This window comes from Leptonychotes weddellii, chromosome 4, assembly GCF_054177405.1.
Source record: "Leptonychotes weddellii isolate Sample4059 chromosome 4, ASM5417740v2, whole genome shotgun sequence".
Classification (NCBI taxonomy): domain Eukaryota; kingdom Metazoa; phylum Chordata; class Mammalia; order Carnivora; family Phocidae; genus Leptonychotes; species Leptonychotes weddellii.
In genome coordinates, this window is record NC_138372.1 from 83,749,089 (window position 1) to 83,768,778 (window position 19,690).

At 41.6% G+C, this 19,690-nt stretch overlaps 1 protein-coding gene across 1 annotated transcript in view; it reads right to left on the reverse strand.

Moving 5' to 3' along the window:
* Positions 1 to 19,690, reverse strand: part of AKNAD1 (AKNA domain containing 1) — a 55,936-nt gene that overhangs the window by 23,253 nt on the left and 12,993 nt on the right. Inside the window, exons 2-6 of the mRNA XM_006742049.3 lie at positions 12,128 to 13,216; positions 9,956 to 9,995; positions 9,418 to 9,566; positions 9,259 to 9,321; positions 3,594 to 3,724 (exon numbers count right to left, since the gene is read on the reverse strand). Of these exons, the coding sequence (XP_006742112.1) occupies positions 3,594 to 3,724; positions 9,259 to 9,321; positions 9,418 to 9,566; positions 9,956 to 9,995; positions 12,128 to 13,108 (1,364 nt within the window). The 5' untranslated portion in view covers positions 13,109 to 13,216. The remainder of the gene's footprint in view (positions 1 to 3,593; positions 3,725 to 9,258; positions 9,322 to 9,417; positions 9,567 to 9,955; positions 9,996 to 12,127; positions 13,217 to 19,690) is intronic.

The window sequence follows — 19,690 nt, forward strand, 5'->3', positions numbered from 1 at the left end:
GGGTGGCTCAGTTGGTTAAGCGACTGCCTTCGGCTCAGGTCATGATCCTGGAGTCCCGGGATCGAGTCCCGCATCGGGCTCCCTGCTCGGCGGGGAGTCTGCTTCTCCCTCTGACCCTCCTCCCTCTCATGCTCTCTGTCTCTCATTCTCTCTCTCTCAAATAAATAAATAAAATCTTTAAAAAAAAAAAAAAAGAAAAGAAAATCTACCCCCCAAAAGGCACCAAATCCAAGTGGGATTAGGAATGAGTTCTAGAAAGACTTTAAGTTGGAACATAAAAAGAAAAGGAAAATTTCCCAAATCATTCTATAAACATTAGGATGTTTAATAATATGTTAATATTAATTAATTATAGGTTAATTAATCTATATTAATAGATTTAGGAAATAAATAGATTTCTAAATCCCACTTGATTAAACATTTTCCTAAATTTAAAAAAAAAATCTAATCCTAGTAAACTAGGAGTAGAATCTTGATAAAGCTATCTACTTGAAACCACAGCAAGTAATCATACTTGGAAAAAATTCCCTTACTGTTCAGAACATGACAAGAATGATTGCTTTTGCTAGTATTATTTATCATTGTTTTGGAAAACCTAGCAAATGAAATAAATCAATAAAAAGAAATGTGATATATAAGAATTGGAGGGAAGAAAAAATAAAGTATAAATATTTAGGGGGGGGAGTTATTTTCAAATGCTATGACTGTCACACCTAAAAACTAAGACAATCAATGGATAATCAAAGAACACTAAAAACAAACTTGTGTAAGGTAACCCAGCACAAGTTAAATATACGATTTTTCTTTATTTCCTGTATATCAATTACAGAAAACGTCTATTACTAATGCTCAGAAAACCTATAAAATAGCTAGGAATAAGTCTAACAAAACATTCATGAAATCTGCATGAAGAAAACATGCTCTTGGATGGGAATACTCGTTGCAAAGGTTTTAACTCTTTCTAACTAATCTGGAAATTCAACACTATTCTAAACAAAATTCTACTGGAATTTCATGAAGGAAATTTGGTGAGCTGATTATAAAGTTTATGGGTAAGAAGAAGGTGCAAGAACAGCTAACAACTTTTAAAGAAGAAATATTTCAAAATGTACACTAGACTATAGTCATTTAAAACGGTGTGGTTAAGGTGGAAATAGAAACGTAACTCAATGGGATGGAATTGAACCAGACCCATCTACATGTGGAGAGTTTTTTTTAATAGGATAAAAGAGGCTTTTCCATCCAGTGGGAAAGGCTGCTCTACTCAGTAAGCAGTGGTACAAAGATTTAAGCATGGAAAACCCTATCGAGAGTCAAGTAAAATATAGGAAAATATGCTCTAATCTGGCAGGTGGACAAGAACTAGGCAGGGGACAAAGAGAGGCTGAAAATTGGAAGGAAGTGAAATGGTGGAGCAAGGCCTGAAGGTGGTGGGAAGAAATGGGCTCAAGGACCATGGCCAGATGGGTTGGAAGTGAGTGAAGGAAGAAAGAGGAGGTGAAAACATGTAGATCTAGAGATGGGGGAAAGACATTTTTTTTAAGTTTATTTATTTTTTAGTAATATCTACACCCAATGTGGGCCTTGAACTCACAACCCTGAGATCAAGAGTCACATGCTTTTCTGACTGAGCCAGCCAGGTGCCCCAGAAAAGACATTTTTGAGGGAATTTGTGATCTTTTCCATAAAGCAGAAGACAAGATTGTATGCTCATAATATCAGAGAGAAGGGATTGGTGGAGAAAGAACCCCATTCCTTGACCTCTTGGCTTCTGGTATTAGCGTGTGAAATGACTATCAGACTACATTCTGACAAACAAGCTACATGAAATAAAACAACTATTTTTTTTTTAAAGATTTTATTTTTTATTTATTTATTTGAGACAGAGAGAATGAGAGACAGAGAGCACGAGAGGGAGGAGGGTTAGAGGGAGAAGCACGCTCCTTGCTGAGCAGGGAGCCCGATGTGGGACTCGATCCTGGGACTCCAGGATCATGACCTGAGCCGAAGGCAGTCGCTTAACCAACTGAGCCACCCAGGCGCCCAAAACAACTATTTTTGCATATTACCTTTTAAAGGTAATATGAGCACATAGTGGACTTAAACAAGTAATTCGTCAACGAATCAGCAGAATTCTTTCCCCTGCAGAAAGCCATCTACAATGTCCTTTGGATTCAACACTTAGAAGGTTCTGGACAATTGTATGGGGTTCTGTTCATTGCCACGTTATGCCCATGCAAGAACAAGAGGACCAGTGTCAAGCTGAGGAGCCTTGCTTGCTCTGAGCTGGTTTTAACGCAGGTTTTGGGAGAGACTGGGTCTTTCCCTTGCCCCAGTATTGAAAGCTTTTCCTATATCTGGGATATAATTGCAATTGAAACTCTTTTGATTTCTACTGGGTCCAGCACACTGTGGGTGTAACTAGGATATAAATATGACGTTGCATAACTTTGGTCTCACTGAGCACCGAGGCCTGACTTTGAAATGACTGCCCAGACAAGTGGGAGTCCTTGGAAAATAAATATCCTTACTCTATTAGTTTTTAAATAGTGAAAATATGTAGAGATCTTTCTTTTCCCAGAAAACAAAATAAGCCTTTGGGGGGAAAAATCAATATTAAAACCTCATCCTTGCTGTCTAATTACTCAGTATGGAAATAACGGTAGACAGAGATTTCATTCATTTTGAAAAAGTAAAATTGTCCTTTGGGCGGGGGGGGGGAATACCTCAGGACACTAGGGCCAAAATATAAACCATTAAAGTAATCTGGCCTCAATAATGATTCCATGTGAAAATGCTATGAATAGAAAGAGCTGCACTCACAAAGATTAAGCCTCCTAAATGGATTCTTTTAATTCGTACCAGGAAATTAAATGGAAACCAATCCTAGCCTTGAGTCCTGGAATACATCTTAAAATTATTTGGATTGGAGAAAGGAGCGCAGGGCCATAAAATAATGGCCAGTTGGAAACTTCAGTGGGTTTGCTTCCAAGTTTCTAATGTGAACTAACTCAGAAGTCATTTTGACTTTAAGCTTTAACATTTTCCCTTTACAGGGATTTGTGGGTCCTTCGGCCCACATTAACCAACCTAACACTGGTCCTTTCAGGCCCACTGCCCCAGTGGAATTGTCTGTGGATGGGAAAGAAAAGGGGAAGGGGAGAGAAGGGGACAGAAGAACCAGGCAGGGGAAACAGAGGCAGGAGTGGGGTGAAGGGCAGGACACGAGGATCTTGGAGAGAAGGCCCTCTGGGGTTAGCGTGTGAGCCTTTCTAGAGTTTTCTCGTGCTGTTCTGAGTCTCAGAACCAATTCTGACATCCAACAAAGGACAAGATGGTAGTACAAAATCTCTCCTCCAGGAGACAACTGTTCATTTCCAGGACTCCGTCTGGGTCAGTGCCCAGCCCAGGACTTCATATGTAGCGGGGATTCCACACTGCTTGTCGCATGGGGTAACACCTGTTCACTGGTGGCAGAGTTTTTGCTGACCCTAGACCAGGGGCTGTGCAATCACTAGGCCGGCAGCCACCTCAGAATCCCACCTGAAGAAGGTCGCCTCTGCCCCCTCCACCTCACACAGTTTAACCCTGACCTTTCTGGATCAAAGTCACCGACAGCTGGGGATTCATGCCTGTGAACTTGCTTCAAAGTCAGATGCATCTCCTTGTTGTCCAGAAACTCCTGCTCCAGCAGTTCAAGATGTCCCTGCAGTTTCTCCAGGACCTGCAGCAGTAAAGTCACCGGAGTCATGCACATGGAAGCCTCTGCTTGTGGTTGGTTTCCCCCAAATACAAGGGCGGTGTACTCTACGGTAGTTTCAAAATAAAGCCACAATCCTTCTCCCGGCCATTGTTTTGTTTCAGAGTGTGACATCTAAAATACGGTCTACCCAAGAGCCATCTCCACGTTTACAACACCCTCCTAGCACACAGCCTTTTCAGTACAATGACCTGATTTCTCTCCCAGAACCCACTTAGGGGCCTCTGAACTTCCTTAATAGGATATCAGTAATCCTGTGCTTTTGCAGAATGATTTGTAGCTTACTTCCCCGTGCATTGTCTTACTTAATCCACACATCAATGTTGTAAATGTTGCAGAATAGATTTTATTATCTCAGCTGTATACAGGAGGAAATTGGAGCTCTAGGAGGTATGCCTGAAGCCACACAGACCTTAAAAGGAACTGACATTAGAGGATCTGAGCTTGAGTCTATGGCACTTGGAGGGTGAGATGGGGGAAGGAACACCAAGAAGTTTAGCCAGAGCTTCGAATGGGTCTTCGAGAAGTCCACACATGCAGCGCCATGCAGATGAATACTTAAGCCGTGAAGGTTAAGGTCTGGTCTTGATGTATAGAGGCTTCAGCCTTGCAGCCCTGAGCACTGCCTGTGTGTGGCCCCGGGCCAAACGTATGAGAGATACAAAAATTACATCAGGCACAACCACCCCTGGTCTTAGGGATTTTATTCCAGTTGGAAAAAGAGACTGGATTCGAGGATTTTGCCATGGCTCAGTAAAAGTGAGAGCTAAGTCAGGCTTAAAGAATGCCCAGGAGGGCCTGGGCCAGGCAGTGTTCATGAACATGGGAAGGAAAGGGTGACTGGAGAGATACTGCATATAGCACAATGGGGTTACAGGATCAGACACCCTGGGGCTCAAGTTCAGACTCTATCACCTAATAATTGTATGATTTTAGTCAACTTGATCTCTAAACTTCAGTTTTCTCATCTGAGATAATAATAGCCCTCACCTCATACTGTGAAAATTAAATGAGTTAATGCTGAGTGCCAGGATCATCATCATAATGATTACTTCTGATTATTAAAAATGAATAAACAAGTTTGGAAACATGTTGGCCATAGGGCATACAAAATGGCAGGTGTGGTAGATATTTTCCATGTCCCCTGCCCAGATGCATCCTCCATCTTTCTCTGCGCCCCAGCCAGGAGGCTGACCTTCAATGGACTGCATCAACAGGCTCCCTTGCCCCAGCATTGGTTTCAGCCAGTAGAAGACAACAGGAGAAGAGAGAAATGAAGGATGTGGTAGGGGTCTTTATTTCCCTGATGTCCTCCTGCCTGTATCAGCTTCTCCTACCACTATAGCTACTCTCCCTGGGCTCCAAAATCTGCTCTTCCTCCATCCCATTTGCCCCACTGTTCCTTCTATGAGATGCTCTCTGTCCCTTATTGGTTTCCCCTAACCTTGCCTGCACTGTTGTAAATGAGGCCTTATTAAACTCTCCTCAGTTGCTCCACTGGAGTAAACCGTCAAGGTCCTGCCAGGACCCTGACTGATACTATAAATCTCACAGATAACGCTCTGGTTTCTAGCTTGGGAGGTGGAAAGAATGCAAAACCCTTGACTTAAAATGAGGAATTTGAAAAGACTAACAGATGTGAATGAAGCTGGCAATGTTGGACGAGTAGAATTTTCAGTGAGAGCAGGAGAGCCAAGTGAAGATACACACAAACATTTGGAGCTGTAGATGAGAAGTTAGGACCAGTAATTTAGGAACTGGTAGATGGTGATGGCAGTGAAAACCGTGAGAAGGAATTAGGTGTTCAAAGGAAAGAGAAAAGAGAGAAAGCCAATCACAAATTATCATTTAAGATCTTGGGATTTAAATTGTATTATATCTCCAAAGAAGATAGAGCGTGTTTTTCTAGCCATAAATGTACTTCCTCTAATTCTCATAGCAACTCTGGGGTGGGAAGACACACTTCATGTCTTAGATCATACAACCAGTATGTAGAACTAGAATGTCTGCTCCAACATCCAAGTGCTTTCCATTCTGTTGTGCTGAGGTTAGTTTTAGTTTTTGATTTTTGATTTTTTAAATTTATTTATTTGACAGAGAAAGAGACAGTGAGAGAGAGAACACGAGCAGGGGGAGTGGGAGAGGGAGAAGCAGGCTTCCCGCCGAGCAGGGAGCCCAATGCGGGGCTCGATCCCAGGACTCTGGGATCATCACCTGAGCTGAAGGCAGACGCTTAACAACTGAGCCACCCAGGCATCCCCTTTTTTTAGATTTTTTTTTCCTGAGGTTAGTTTTAGCCCTGTCTGGCCTTCTTCTAGCACTGAATCAAATGGGCCTGGAACTCTCAGGCCAAGGCTGACACTGTCAGGAGTCACCTTGACTCTCCTCTCCATCCCAGCACAAATCCCCACAAATCATCTAGCATCAAGGAGAAACTTCCTGGATTGAAGCCTCAGAACACTAATGCTTGGTACCAGTTCCCTCTGCTTTGCTCAGCCCTTTAAAAATCTGTGTTCGGGGGGCGCCTGGGTGGCTCAGTTGGTTAAGCGACTGCCTTCGGCTCAGGTCATGATCCTGGAGTTCCGGGATCGAGTCCCGCATGGGGCTCCCTGCTCGGCAGGGAGTCTGCTTCTCCCTCTGACCCTCCCCCTCCATACTCTCTCTCTCTGTCATTCTCGCTCTCAAATAAATAAATAAAATCTTTAAAAAAAAAAAAATCTGTGTTCGGGGCTCCTGGGTGGCTCAATCAGTTGGGCATCTGCCTTCAGCTCAGGTCATGATCTTGGAGTCCTGGGATGGAGCCCCACATCGGGCTTGCTCAGCAGAGAGCCTGCTTCTCCCTTTCCCTCTGCCACTACCCCTTGCTTGCGCACTCTCTGTCAAATAAAATCCTTATAAAAAATACAATAAAAAAAATCTGTGTTCTCCCCGTTCCTGAAAGCCAGGATTTTTTTTATATCTCCTTTATCATTCACTCCTTAACTCTGGCAATCTGGCTTCAACAGATCTACCACTTCATTAAAACTGGGCTTGCCAAGGTCCCTCATGATCTCTTGTTGGCCAAATCCGATGCACTTCTTGACTTTTTCCTCCTTATTTGAACATCTGATGATGTGGCCATGCCCCCTTCTTTTCTTTTGGCTTTAACAGCTCTGCCCCTTGTAGGTCTGCCTTGATGTTTCGGGTCACTCCTTGTCAGTCTCCTTTGACTCCCTCTTCCTTTGCCTGCCCCTGTTTGCTGATTCTTTCCTTGCGCCTCTTTACTGCTTACTTTGCATGTTGCCTGGGCAATCTCATATACTTCATAGCTTCAACCCACAGCTATACCCAAATTTACATTTCTGCCCAAACAACCCCTCTGAGGCCCAGATCCATTGGTCTAATTGCCTACTGGATCTCTCCAATTGGATGTTCTATAAGGACCTCAAAATTAACTTGGTGCCTTGCCTCCTGCTCGCCTCCCACACCCACTAGGAACTGGATCTTCCATTTTTAGTCCGGACCTTGGTTGCCCAAGCTAGAAATCTGAAACTCATCCAAGCCTCCTCCCTTCCTTTATTTACTCCTCTTAATCTGCCACCACTTGGTTAAACCCTTAGCTGTGTTCCCCTCTCAATCCTCATTGCCAGTTTTGGTTCAGGCCCTCATAACTTGCTACCTGGAGTATGGCTTCCTAGCTACAGACTTGCCCCCAGTGTGCTCACAATTTCTTGGCTTTCAATCCTCCAATGTTGCCCCATCACTTAACCTCAGGGTAAAATCTAAGCTCCTTAGGATGGTTTAAAGGTCTTTCATGATGTAGTGCTTAACCCCCTCTCTCATTTCCTCTCTCTCTTTTCACCACACTACCCTGAGCTCCATCTGGCCAATTACAGTGCCATACAGTTCCTCAAACTATCAGCACTCCCTGTCCCCTGTGCCATTGTACCTGCTGATTCCTTTTCTTGGAACACCCTCCTGCCCCTACTTTGCCAATCTCATACATATTCATCCTACAGTGTCAAGCTCACAGGTCAGTCACTTCCAGGGAGCCTTCCCAGGTGCCCTCGAATTGGCAAGGGTGAGCCTCTTCTAGGCTGCCATTAGCATTATATGTAATATTTCTCGAGCTTCATGTTGCTTATCTGTTTATCTTTTTTAAATTTATTTTTATTTTTTTATTGTTATGTTAATCACCATACATTACATCATTAGTTTTAGATGTAGTGTTCCATGATTCATTGTTTGTGCATAACACCCAGTGCTCCATGCAGAACGTGCCCTCCTCAATACCCATCACCAGGCTCACCCATCCTCCCACCCCCGCTTATCTGTTTATCAATCTGTTGTTCCTAGGAGACTGTAAGCCACTTGAAACTGTTTCTTCATTTCCAAATCCCTAGTACCTGGTAAAATGTCTGGGACATAGGAAGTACCTGATAAGTGTTTGTTGAATGAATGAATGGATGAGTTATTTAATTAATATGAAGAACGAATGAATAATGCACTGTTGCATTGTGTCTCTTAACATTTGAGTCCTCCTGGTTTTTGTCTATGCTGTCTGATTTCCACTGCACAGCCTGCCCTGAGCTTTGCTTGTGGTCCTTCACATCGGGACTTCTGACCACCTGCCTTCTGATCACCTGTTGCTGACCTAATGGCCTGAACAGCATCTTTGACTCTGCACATTTCTGGCTCTAGCAATCTCAGCTTTCTGCCCCATTGCCATGCTCCACCCCAACTTCCCACAACCCTGGCACTGATGAACAAGTCTGTGTGGTTACAATATAAATTAGTGATTTGATTAAATGCAACAACAAGCAAGGATGTGAGTGTCACAGATTTTGATCTGAAAAGCATAGCTTTAAGATCAGTTTTAAGTTTTCAAAGTTTTATATATTGAGTTGTCAGGTACTGGGAAATTTTATAACCTGTATCCCCCAGCACTCAACAACTCTGGATGGACTTGCCCTTTATAACTGACATGTTATTCTCTTAAGTCTACCATGGTCTCAGATTTATTGTGGGGTGACTTCTAAGAAATAATAGCCATAGGTAATAGATTCCCCTGAGAATGAGAGAGGGCTAAATACATGTACAAATAGAATTCTAAGCTCTTTTAGCCCCTGTAATACAAAGCCCCCAAGCCTCAAATAACCAAAGAGATCCTCAGCCTCAGCGTGTTGGGAGGCTCGGTGGGGGGATGGGAAGATGGGGAAAGTGGAAATAGTGTAAATTAAACACTAACAACATTTCATACTAGTTACTAAATATATCAAGCTTGAAATATGTTATTAAAGATCTTAATTCAATTCATCATTAATAATTAAGAGCATAATATATGTAAGACACAAGGCCAGGCCTCTGGAGGTCACTGCCCTTAATCTTCAGCAAAGTATTTCCAGCAGAACATTTCTACTCCCACCAATGTAGAGAAAACATGGTGCTATAAAGTCATTTGTATTTACCCAAGTCAAATTCCCTAACAGAGATGTTTAAAACTGGATAAAATTTATTACCAGCCTCTTATCTTGCAAATGATAGGGAGAGTCCTCTGCTATGCTTTTGGAAAATTCTTGTACCTGCAGTGAAAAAATGCAATATTTCATTAATGGCAAGATGTGTTATGTCTGAATTTGGTCACTTCTATTCATCATAATAAGCTTTAAAAACATTACTTTAGTCTTCAGTTGATCAGTCTGTTCTTTTAACTTCTGGCACATCTGTTTCCCCTGGATTATCTTCTGAAATACGGAAGAAGAACTTGGGAAAATGTCTTTCTGAGACATTGATGACACCTTAAAGAGACTCATCTCTGATTCTATTCCTGTATAAGAAAGAGTAAGTTTTGGCTTCCATTCATCTCAATTTTACTGCAGATTTATTAAGTACTAAAAACAGAAGTCCGTGGCAACGACCACCATTTGCTGTTTAACAAAAGGTTTCAAAATGTATATCTAAATCAAAAAGGTTTAAAAAAATATTAGTACCTGGGACGCCTGGGTGGCTCAGTCAGTTAAGCGTCTGACTCTTGATTTCGGCTCAGGTCATGATCTCAGAGTCGTGAAATCGAGCCCCACATCAGGCTCCATGCTGAGCATGGAGCCTGCTTAAGATTTTCTCTCTCCCTCTCCCTCTGCCCCTCCTCCCATCTCCTCTCTCTCTCTCTCTCCCTCTAAAAAAATAAAAAAATCAAATCAAATCAAATATTAGTACCTGTGAGATGTTCTTGGTGAATATGTATTGTGGGCTCCATCTGTACAATTAAAGGATAAGAAAACACTATTTATTGCTAATGCCATTATTCAAAAAGATCCAAAATGTGTGGTCATCATGGAGGTGGCCCAGAGTTGTGTCAAGAGCTGGGTCCCTGATGCCAAGGTTGAATTCCACTCTGACACTCATCTGCTGGGTGACTCAAGACAATTACTTCATCACTGTGAACCTCAAATTCCTCAGCAATAAGATGAGGATAGAAATAGAACCTACCTCCTAGGGTTGTTATGAGGATGAAATGTTAGGTATTACCATAAGATCTGGCACGTGGTTAAAGCATCCATGACACATCAGCTGTTACTACTACCATGTTCGATAGTATTACAGGGACTACTGAAACATTTCTCCCAAAACTGGACCATAAGCTCCATGAGGGCAGGGACCACTGTTGGTCTTCTCACCAGCCCTGTGGCCGGTGTTCTCACTAACACTGTGCACACAGTAGCCACACTCTAGAGAATAATAAAAAACCGTAGGCATTAAGTTCCAAAATGTGAGTCAAGATAGTGATTGTTTACTCACCACAGACTAACAGGACAGGAGCTTAAATTCCAGAGTGACTCACGCTGAGGTCTTCCCACTGTTCTCAACACAGAAAGCTCAGAAACATGCTCGTGCCCGAGTGCTCAACGGTGGTGGTCAAACTAGACTTTGGTTATGACGAATACCTCAATGGTATGATGGATAGTCTATTCTCCAGCCTTAATCGACAGGACTAGAGAAAATCAGACACTTGACTTTAGGCTGCCACAGCCAGAGAGAGGTGAGCCTAATATCCAATCTGTTCCTACTCATCTCCAGGCCCAAGGACTGGGCATCCCCAGGGGTGTTTTCCTGCAAGCCGAATGAGGACCCCTGAGACTTGCCAGTGTCAGACACAGAGAAGCACACCAGTCAAGGCCAGGTGGGCTGCTGGCTTCAGGTGTGTGGGGGGTGGGCGTGGGTGGGTGTTCTGCACAGGCTCCCCAGAGCATTCGGCTGAAAGAGAGGGCTGAAGCATGAAGGGGTGGAAATGGAAACAGGCAGAGAGTGTTTTCCAGTTCAGATCGCCCTTCGTACACAGCTTAAGGGAAAGATCATACTGTGTGGGCAAAGTGCCAGAGAACTAAAATGTTTACTTTGATCATTAATGCGAATTTACCTAACTACTGAACCTCAAGTAATCAATGAGGTCCCAAGCCTCAATGTGTTGGGAAGTGGGATGGGGGATGGGAAGATGAGGAAAGGGGAAATAGTATAAATTAAACATTAACAAAATTTGGTCTTCGGGGGCATCTGGCTGGCTCAGTCGGTAGAGCATGCGACTCTTGATCTTGGGGTGGTGGGTTTGAGCCCCATGTTGGGTGTAGAGATTACTTAAAAAAAATAAAGAAAATCCCAATGTAAGCATTAAAAAAACTGCTACTAAATAGTTGCCAATATAGGAAGCTTGGAATGTTATTAAAGACCTAAGTTTGATTTGATTTAGCATTAATAACTAAGGATGTAATATATGGAAGGCAGAAGGCCAGGTCCCTGGGGGAATTAAGCAATAGAATGATGAAGACAAAGTTGCTGCCCTCCAGAGTACTCAAGTCTAGTGGAAGAAATGGATATTTCCAAATTATCATGATCCAAAGCAGGCTAACATAAATAAATGCTCTGACAGAAACCTAAACAACAGAGGATGTGAAGGACTGACTGGGGGTGGGAGTGAGACTCAGAAAGTCCCCCAGCCAACGGGGAATTGAAGGGGGCCATGAAAATGCGCACATCTTTGACAAGCAGAGGTGGGATGTTCCATGTGGGGCAGGAGCTCCAAGGGTGCGGGCCCAGAGAGCTTGGGGACCAGCCACTTCACTGAGGATGACTCCTGGGGGATGAGAGCGAGGTTTATAAGGGTAGGATGGAGCCAAAAAAAAATGGGGAAACTCAAATTCCAGGTCAAAGAATTTGGAGTTTATTCTATGATGTGTTGTTGTTTGTCCAGCCCCTGATTCTTCTCAGGAAGACACCCACTGAGCTTCTGAGAGGTCAAAGATTAGGTCAGTTCCATGCACCTTGCAAAGACCCACACTGTACGGATGAGAAGTGGCCCCAATCATGCATTTCCTGGAGACCACTTTCACTTACCTCTATCTGTTGTGAAGGTTCAGCAGTTTTCCTTTTTTGTCCTTGTCTTTCAATACAGTTTGACCTAGACATGCTTTCTAAAATATCTTGCACAATAGCTGACTTATCTCTCAATTTAGGAGAAAAGCTGGCTTGTTTATCTGTTGTAAGTGGTTTATTAATTGTTTTATTTTTAGGGACTTTCCCTTTGGGAGCAACCTTAGGGAAATCAGATAACTCGTAATGAACCAGACTGTGGCCATGTTTGAACCCAGTGCCTGAAACTGCTTTTTCGGTCTGCAGTTTCTGGGGTGGCTGCCCTTGGCAACTTATTGGTTTATCATGTGGACTCTTGATTTTAGTTAGAAAATGTGAAGTTTCTTGATGGCTGCTCTCTCCAGCAGCCTCTAAGTCAGAGGCGTTTCCTTCTGTCACAGTTAGTGAACAACAGGGCATATTGCTGTTTTCACCACCCCTTTTGGGGCTCAGTTGGTCTGTGAGTTCTGAGGTTTGTTCTTTTGGCCAAGAATTCTTAACATAGCGCAAAATAATATTTTTAACAATAGCTTCATCAGCACTGTCAGCATTAGAAATCTCTGGGAAAGTTTCACAATTAATGCCTTGACCTTTTAAGAATTCCTGATTGGAAAGATGATGGAGTAAAATATCAGAAATGTTTGACTTGGAAGGGTCTCTTTCATTAGCCAGAATATCAAGATTTACAGTGGATTGTTTCTCTTTATCATAGTTTTTGTTGGTAACAGTTTTAGTCATTTTACCCAGAGTCATGACCATGTCTGCATTTCTGCAAGTCTCTTTATATGTAGCCTTTTCTTGAAGGTCATCTACTGTTAAAGGAATTTGATTTGAGACATCAAGGATGTCATTTTTTGAGGTAAAATTGTAATCACTGTATATCTTAATTTGGGAGAAATCCCCATCATAAGGCAAATCTTTCTGTTGCTTAGAAGTTGTATCTTCTAAGAAATTGGCTTTGTCCATGTATGTGCAGCCTGACCTCCTTCGTCCCTTGCTGCCTATTCTTGATGTTCTTAATTATAACAGTAGATCTTCTGGTTTTCATTGACTGTCTTCATTGTGTGTCCTATTCTGTGCAAAATGAGAAGAACCTCATTGTTAAATACATTGGAATAATGTATGAAACTATGCTTATATTGCTGTTTATGCCAGAACAAAATGGATGCTTTTCATTTAACAAACATAAGGCAGAACACTCAGCCAAGTGGTATATAAGCAAGGAATAAAGAAAAAAAAAAGTTGGGAGGAGGTTTTACATTTTCTTATTCATTAAATTTTGAGGGAGAATTTGGTCTCTAGTTAATGACCAAATATTTATCAATCTCTCCTTGGAAATGCTATTTGGAATTTATTCTCCCAAAATAGGAGCTTAGGATGCAAGTGAAGGATTGCTACGTTAAAATGCCAGGGCTGTCACTTGTCCACACATCACTGACAGGCCTCCACATTGTGTGTTATGAAAGCTGGCTCAGCTCAAACATAACCACCAGCCTTCTCTGTTCTGGGGCTTTTTCTTCTGTCCCTCCAGACATTCTGGTCCCCTTCTCCTGATTTTCTCTTGTATGTTAAAGGCAGAGAAAGACTAATAGAAATATGACCAAGGAACAAAAAGTCCTTTTGAACACCCAGAGGCCAGTCTGCCGCCAAGCATCCCTCTTTTGATTAAAACCTGAGCAGAAGCCAGTCGGAGAGGTTACCTTGCTCTGAGCAGTCCTGACTGGTTGCCACAGCCTGGTGGTAGCAGTGTATCTTAGGGATACTCCTGAAAATGATCAGAGCAAAACCATCTGCCACTTGGTATCAGTCTTTCTTTCTTTTAGACAAAATTGAAAACATCCATTTAGATATCTCCTGATTTGTGAACTTTTGGAACAACTCCTTAGAAGCAGTAAGATTTCCTCCAGCTTTAGGTGGAATAACTGAGACTCTGACTCAACCAGGGTCCTGCAGCCACCCGCTGCCTCCCTTGCCCATATAATGACAGGGTTGGATGAGCGGATCTCTGAAGCTGTCTCCCCCTCTAAATTTTTATGAGTCTGTGAACTTGTGGTTTATTAGATAACCTGAAAGTCTAAAATAATATGTCTGACCAAAAAAAATGAGCTAAGAAAACGGAGTACAAACTAAATGTGGTAAAGACGCTTCCAGAACCGTGTTCAAAAATCTTAATTTGTAGATATGTGCCAAAATTAGAGAACTCAAATCAAAAAGATATTTTGTTTAAAACAAGGGGGGAGGGGGAAGGGAGGGAGGGAGAAGAAGGGAAGAAGGGGAAGAGGAAGAGGAAGAAGAGGGGGAGAAAGGAATAGGGAGAGTAGAAGGATGGGAGAAGAAGAAGAAGAAACACTGCAGGATTACTTTAAATTATTTAGTGCCTAATATTTACTGTAAAGTGAGGTATATCTTCATGAACAGAATCATAGGTTAGTCCAACCCAAATTGAAGAACAAGGGAAAATGCTTCCCAGGAAAGTCAAAAGCACAGTGGGAAAATGTGAATTCCAACTTCTCTATTCATTAGCTATATGCCATCGGGCCAGTTACTTAATTTTTCTGAGTCTTAGTTTCCTCTTCTGAAAAATCAGAATAATACCTAGTTCATGGGATTGCTAGAAGAACATGAGATCATGCATGTAAAGCTCTTGGCATAGTGTTTGGCACAGAGTGAGCATTCAATAGATGGTAGTTTAAAAATGAAAAACAAAAACAATCTCAGTGCTGGAATTCTGAAGAATGCCCAGATATGGAAGGCTAGGTACTCTATTTGTGGGTATATCTAAAGGTTAAAGGAAGAAGTAGCATATCTGAGACATGATTTCTGTAAGAGTTTTAAACTATTTTAAAAATCTACCTGTAAACGAATATGTTGTTTGATGGTGAAAACTATCACTAAATAAATTTAAATAGAATGTGTCCAAGACATCCAAATGGCCAACAGGTACATGAAAAGATATTCAACATCACTCATCAACAGGGAAATGCAAATAAAAATCACAATGAGATATCTATCTAACACCTGTTAGAATGGCTATCATCAAGAAGACAACAACAAATGTTGGCGAGGATGTGAAGAAAAGAGAACCCTTATAACACTGTTGGTGGGAATGTAAATTGGTTCAGCCACTATGGAAAACAATATGGAGATTCTTCAAAAAAATTTAAAATAGATCTACCATATTATCCAGCAATTCTACTTCTGGGTATATACATAAAGAAAGTAAAGACAGGATACCAAAGAGATATATGCACTTCCATGTTTATTGCAGCATTATTCACTACAGCCAAGATATAGAAACAACCTAAGTGCCCATCAGTGAATGAGTGGATAAAGAAAATGAGGAAGAAGGATATCCTTCCATTTACAACAACATGAATGGACCTTGAGCACATTATACTAAGTGAAATAAGTCAATCAGAGAAGCAAATACTGAATAATATCACTTAGATGTAGAATCTAAAAGAGCCAAACTCCTAAATACAGAGAGTAAAATGGTGGTTACTAGGGGATAGGTGGTGGAGGGATAGGACAGATGTTTTTTAAGGGTATAAATTTTCAATGAATAGTAAATAAGTGCTAGAGCTCTAATGCACAGCATAGTGAATATAGACAATATTGTATTATAATCATAAAACTTGCTAAACTTAATTATTCCAACCACTAGAAAGAAATAATAATTATGTAATATGATAGAGGTACTAATTATCACTACAATGGCAGTCATATTACAATATATAAATGTATCAAATTAACATGTGTACACTTTAAAATTACACGATACTATGTGCCAAATATACTTCAATAGAAAAGTCTGATTTCTGAGGGAAAAAAGAGTATCTTTAAGTGCCTACAGCGAAAGGAGAAAAGAAAGATGAATTCTACTCTTGCAGGACTTTTAGTGACCCAAGCTACGGCCCCAAACTCATTCTCATGCCTTCTTTGTATCTTGAGATACACTTTGCTGACCTCTAAGCCCTTTTTGCTAAGAAAATACCCTTTGTTAGCCGGATCCTAGTTTCTCAAATATCATCCCACTTAAACTGATAAAAATTTAGTTTTTGCTAAGAAAAAGAAAAAGAGAGAGACTACCAAAATAAGCCAGAAGCCTGAGGAACTCTCTCATTAGACATGGGAAAATAGCTTCTCATATTATTATTGTTATTGTTATTTGTGTGTGTGTGTGTACACAAAATATCAAAAGGATTTTGTCTGTTAAAGGACAATCTACATCTTTAGCATTATAATTATAGGGCCTCTTACAGGTAGATGGAAGGAACCAGAACATCTTCTCATGTCAAAACCCAGCTCAATCTCAGAATCCAATGGCGAATCCAAAGAGAGTCTGGTCAGAACCCAACAGAACCTTTCTGTAGACCCAATTTGATTTGCTGAGTTCAGGTGAACACATTTAGGGCCATGACCGCTTATGTAGCTATACTGACCATTATGTGCTCAGCAATAGCTCACAAATCACCCTGAACGCTGAGCATATGAGGCTAGCACATCCCAGTGACCCAGCCCTGTGAAAACACTTCAGTCTGGGCCCTGAGCAACAGGTGCTCACCATGTTGATGTCTATCCCTTGTGTGGTTTACTTTTTTATAAAGTCTGAATTTGGTGTTGAAGTGCTGACTTATGCTCACTAATTTGTCCAGTTTAAGAGAAGGTAACCATGGTTGGGATGACTAGGGATCTGATGGAATCAGTTAAGAATGTCTATAGGAGGGAAAACCAAAACTCCTTAGTGGTTAGAGGTCAAACATGGTCAGCGAATCATTGTTTCTGGGTGGTAGGTGATGTTTGTTCTATTCACTAAGCCCATTTAGTGATAATACAATGTTATGTATCATGTTCTATATTGGAGGATTATTTCCATCTTTAAAGGAAAACTGTGGGGCCGTGTGCCTGTGACAGTCACTTAATCTCATCCCTAATACCCTCTGTTCTGTGTTTAGACCTTTGCTAGCTTCCAGACAGGCTATGACCCAAGAGGCAGAGGAAAAAGCAGACATTGTTTCTACCCACCCTTGCAAGATGCCCTCCACTAAAGTATGAACCACTTAACACTCAGGTCTTGAACCCCACTCTTCTAAGATCAACCCTATGAAGTATAATAAAAATAGTTGACTGTTGGATCCAAATTCTTCTTACTCCTTTATATGTGTGTCAGGAAAAATGTGAATAGATTAGAGTTAGGAGCTTTAAGTTCATGATCCAATGATTTTTTTTTTTAAGATTTTTTTATTGCAGTGCCTGTGTGGCTCAGCCGGTTAAGCATCTGCCTTCGGCTCAGGTCATGATATCAGGGTACTGGGATGAAGTCCCAAGTCGGGCTCCTGCTCATCAGGGAGTCTGCTTCTCCCTCTCCCTCTGCCCTTCCTCCCCCCACTTGTGCTCTCTCTCTCTCTCAAATAAACAAAATCTTTTTTTTTTTAAGATTTTATTTATTTATCTGAGAGAGAGAATGGGAGACAGAGAGCATGAGAGGGGAAGGGTCAGAGGGAGAAGCAGACTCCCTGCCGACCAGGGAGCCCGATGCGGGACTCGATTCCAGGACTCCAGGATCATGACCTGAGCCGAAGGCAGTTGCTTAAGCAACTGAGCCACCCAGGCGCCCAACAAAATCTTTTTTTAAAAATATTCTTTTATTTGGGGGGCACCTGGGTGGTTCAGTTGGTTAAGCATCTGACTCTTGGTTTTGGCTCAGGTCATGATCTCAGGGTTATGAGATGGAGCCCCACATTGGGCTCAGCTCAGAGTCTGCTTGGAGTTCTCTCTCTCCCTCCCCTTCTGCCCCTCCCCCTGCTCTCTCTCTCTCTCTCAAATAAATAAAGAAATAAAATCTTTATTTTTTATTTTTAAGTAATCTCTACACCCAACGTGGGGCTCAAACTCGCAATACTGAGATGAAGAGTCGCATGCTCTACTGAATGAGCTAGCCAGGTGCCCCTGCAACAATATACTGTTCCGCCTAGAGCAATATGCTGCTTTAAGTCTTCACCCAACACATGCCACAGTCAACACAAAGAGGTAAAACAATAGCGGTAGCAATAGAAACTCACCTCCATCTTGAGGGTCTCTGGACATCATAGAGTGAAACTGAGCTTTTCGATACAGATGAACAATCTTTTAATTATAAATCATTTTTCTTTTTTTCAATAGTAGGAAGTTGGCTGCAATTAAATAGAACAAAAACTGAGCATCCAAATCATGGTGTGCCTGCTTCTTCCGTGTTCCTTCAATTGCAAGAAATTAACTTTGAAGACTACCTAAGGAACTTCTGATGTGATCTAAACTTGTGTGTGTGTGTGTGTGGTCTCTTAAGAGCATTCAAAAATACTTAGTTTGACTCTTTTATTTTTCAAATTCCCTCTATTTCTAGCTCAGGTGTCTATTTACCCACAAAGGCAAATAGGAGATGGTTCAGAACAATATGTCCTAGGCCACGCCCAGAGGCTAGGTATTCATGGATTTTGTATCCAGTGTATGGTGTTTCTGGATTCAAGTATTTTCAAAGGTAATGTGAAACATTACCTCTGCAATGACTGCATTTGATTATGTGCTGTAATGCTCTCAGCTATCTTTATCTCGAAGTGTGAGCGCCCACAAAAGCAGTGTCTATAGCTGTAACCATACACCTTTCAGCATGGCCGTCTGGTGTTCTCCTGTCATTGAGTGGCAGGAGGGAGACACTGTGTTCGAACAACAAATCAACCCAGTGTTCCCTTGAGACCCATATGGGTATATTATTTACAGCCCGCCTTGGAGATGTAGGCCTTTGGTAAGTGTGCATGAATCTGATGACCACCTGTTACAAATTATTTACCCTGAAACTATTTGAAAATTCTGAGCAAAAAGCTTTTGAAACTGTGAGTGAACAGTATTTGGAGAAGTTTCCTCCCTGTGTTTTACCAGCAGCCCTTGCTTGGTGTCCTCCCCCCGTTGGGGGTCAGTGCTGTCTCTTTATCCAGTTTTCCCGTTGACATAGCCATGCAATCATCTTGGATGGTCTAATTTGTGCTGTAAAGCACAGACCTTTGCTGTGCTTTGGAAACAGTTAGAAAACTCCTGCCAATTGATTTTCTAAAAATAATTCTAATCACGAATTTTAAAGAACATTGATTTAAAGAAGCTTTATTTTAAAAAAAAAAAAAAAAGCTTGTCCTTTCCCTAAACTTTCTTGCTTAAGTTTGGCAACCCCCAGAGATAAGGGGGGCCAGAATATTAATTATGTCCTTGTAGAAAAATAATAGCACTACTTCTTTAACCCCTTTCTTTATAAAAAGCCCAGAGACTCCCCCCAACATGACTATGATGTAAATATTACCTAATCCAATGCTGAAATGCCAATTTTTATTGGACAATTTTGCTTGCTATATTAAGATCCTAGAAGTGACAGCCATACAAAAGGAAAATAATGCTTAGCATTCAGCCTATTATGATTGGCTTGTGTAGGCTTCATAAACACAATTAAGGCACACAATATCCAGATGAGGTGTTTCTTCACCACTCAAGCAATATTATCATCTCCGAAATGGTAACTCAGGA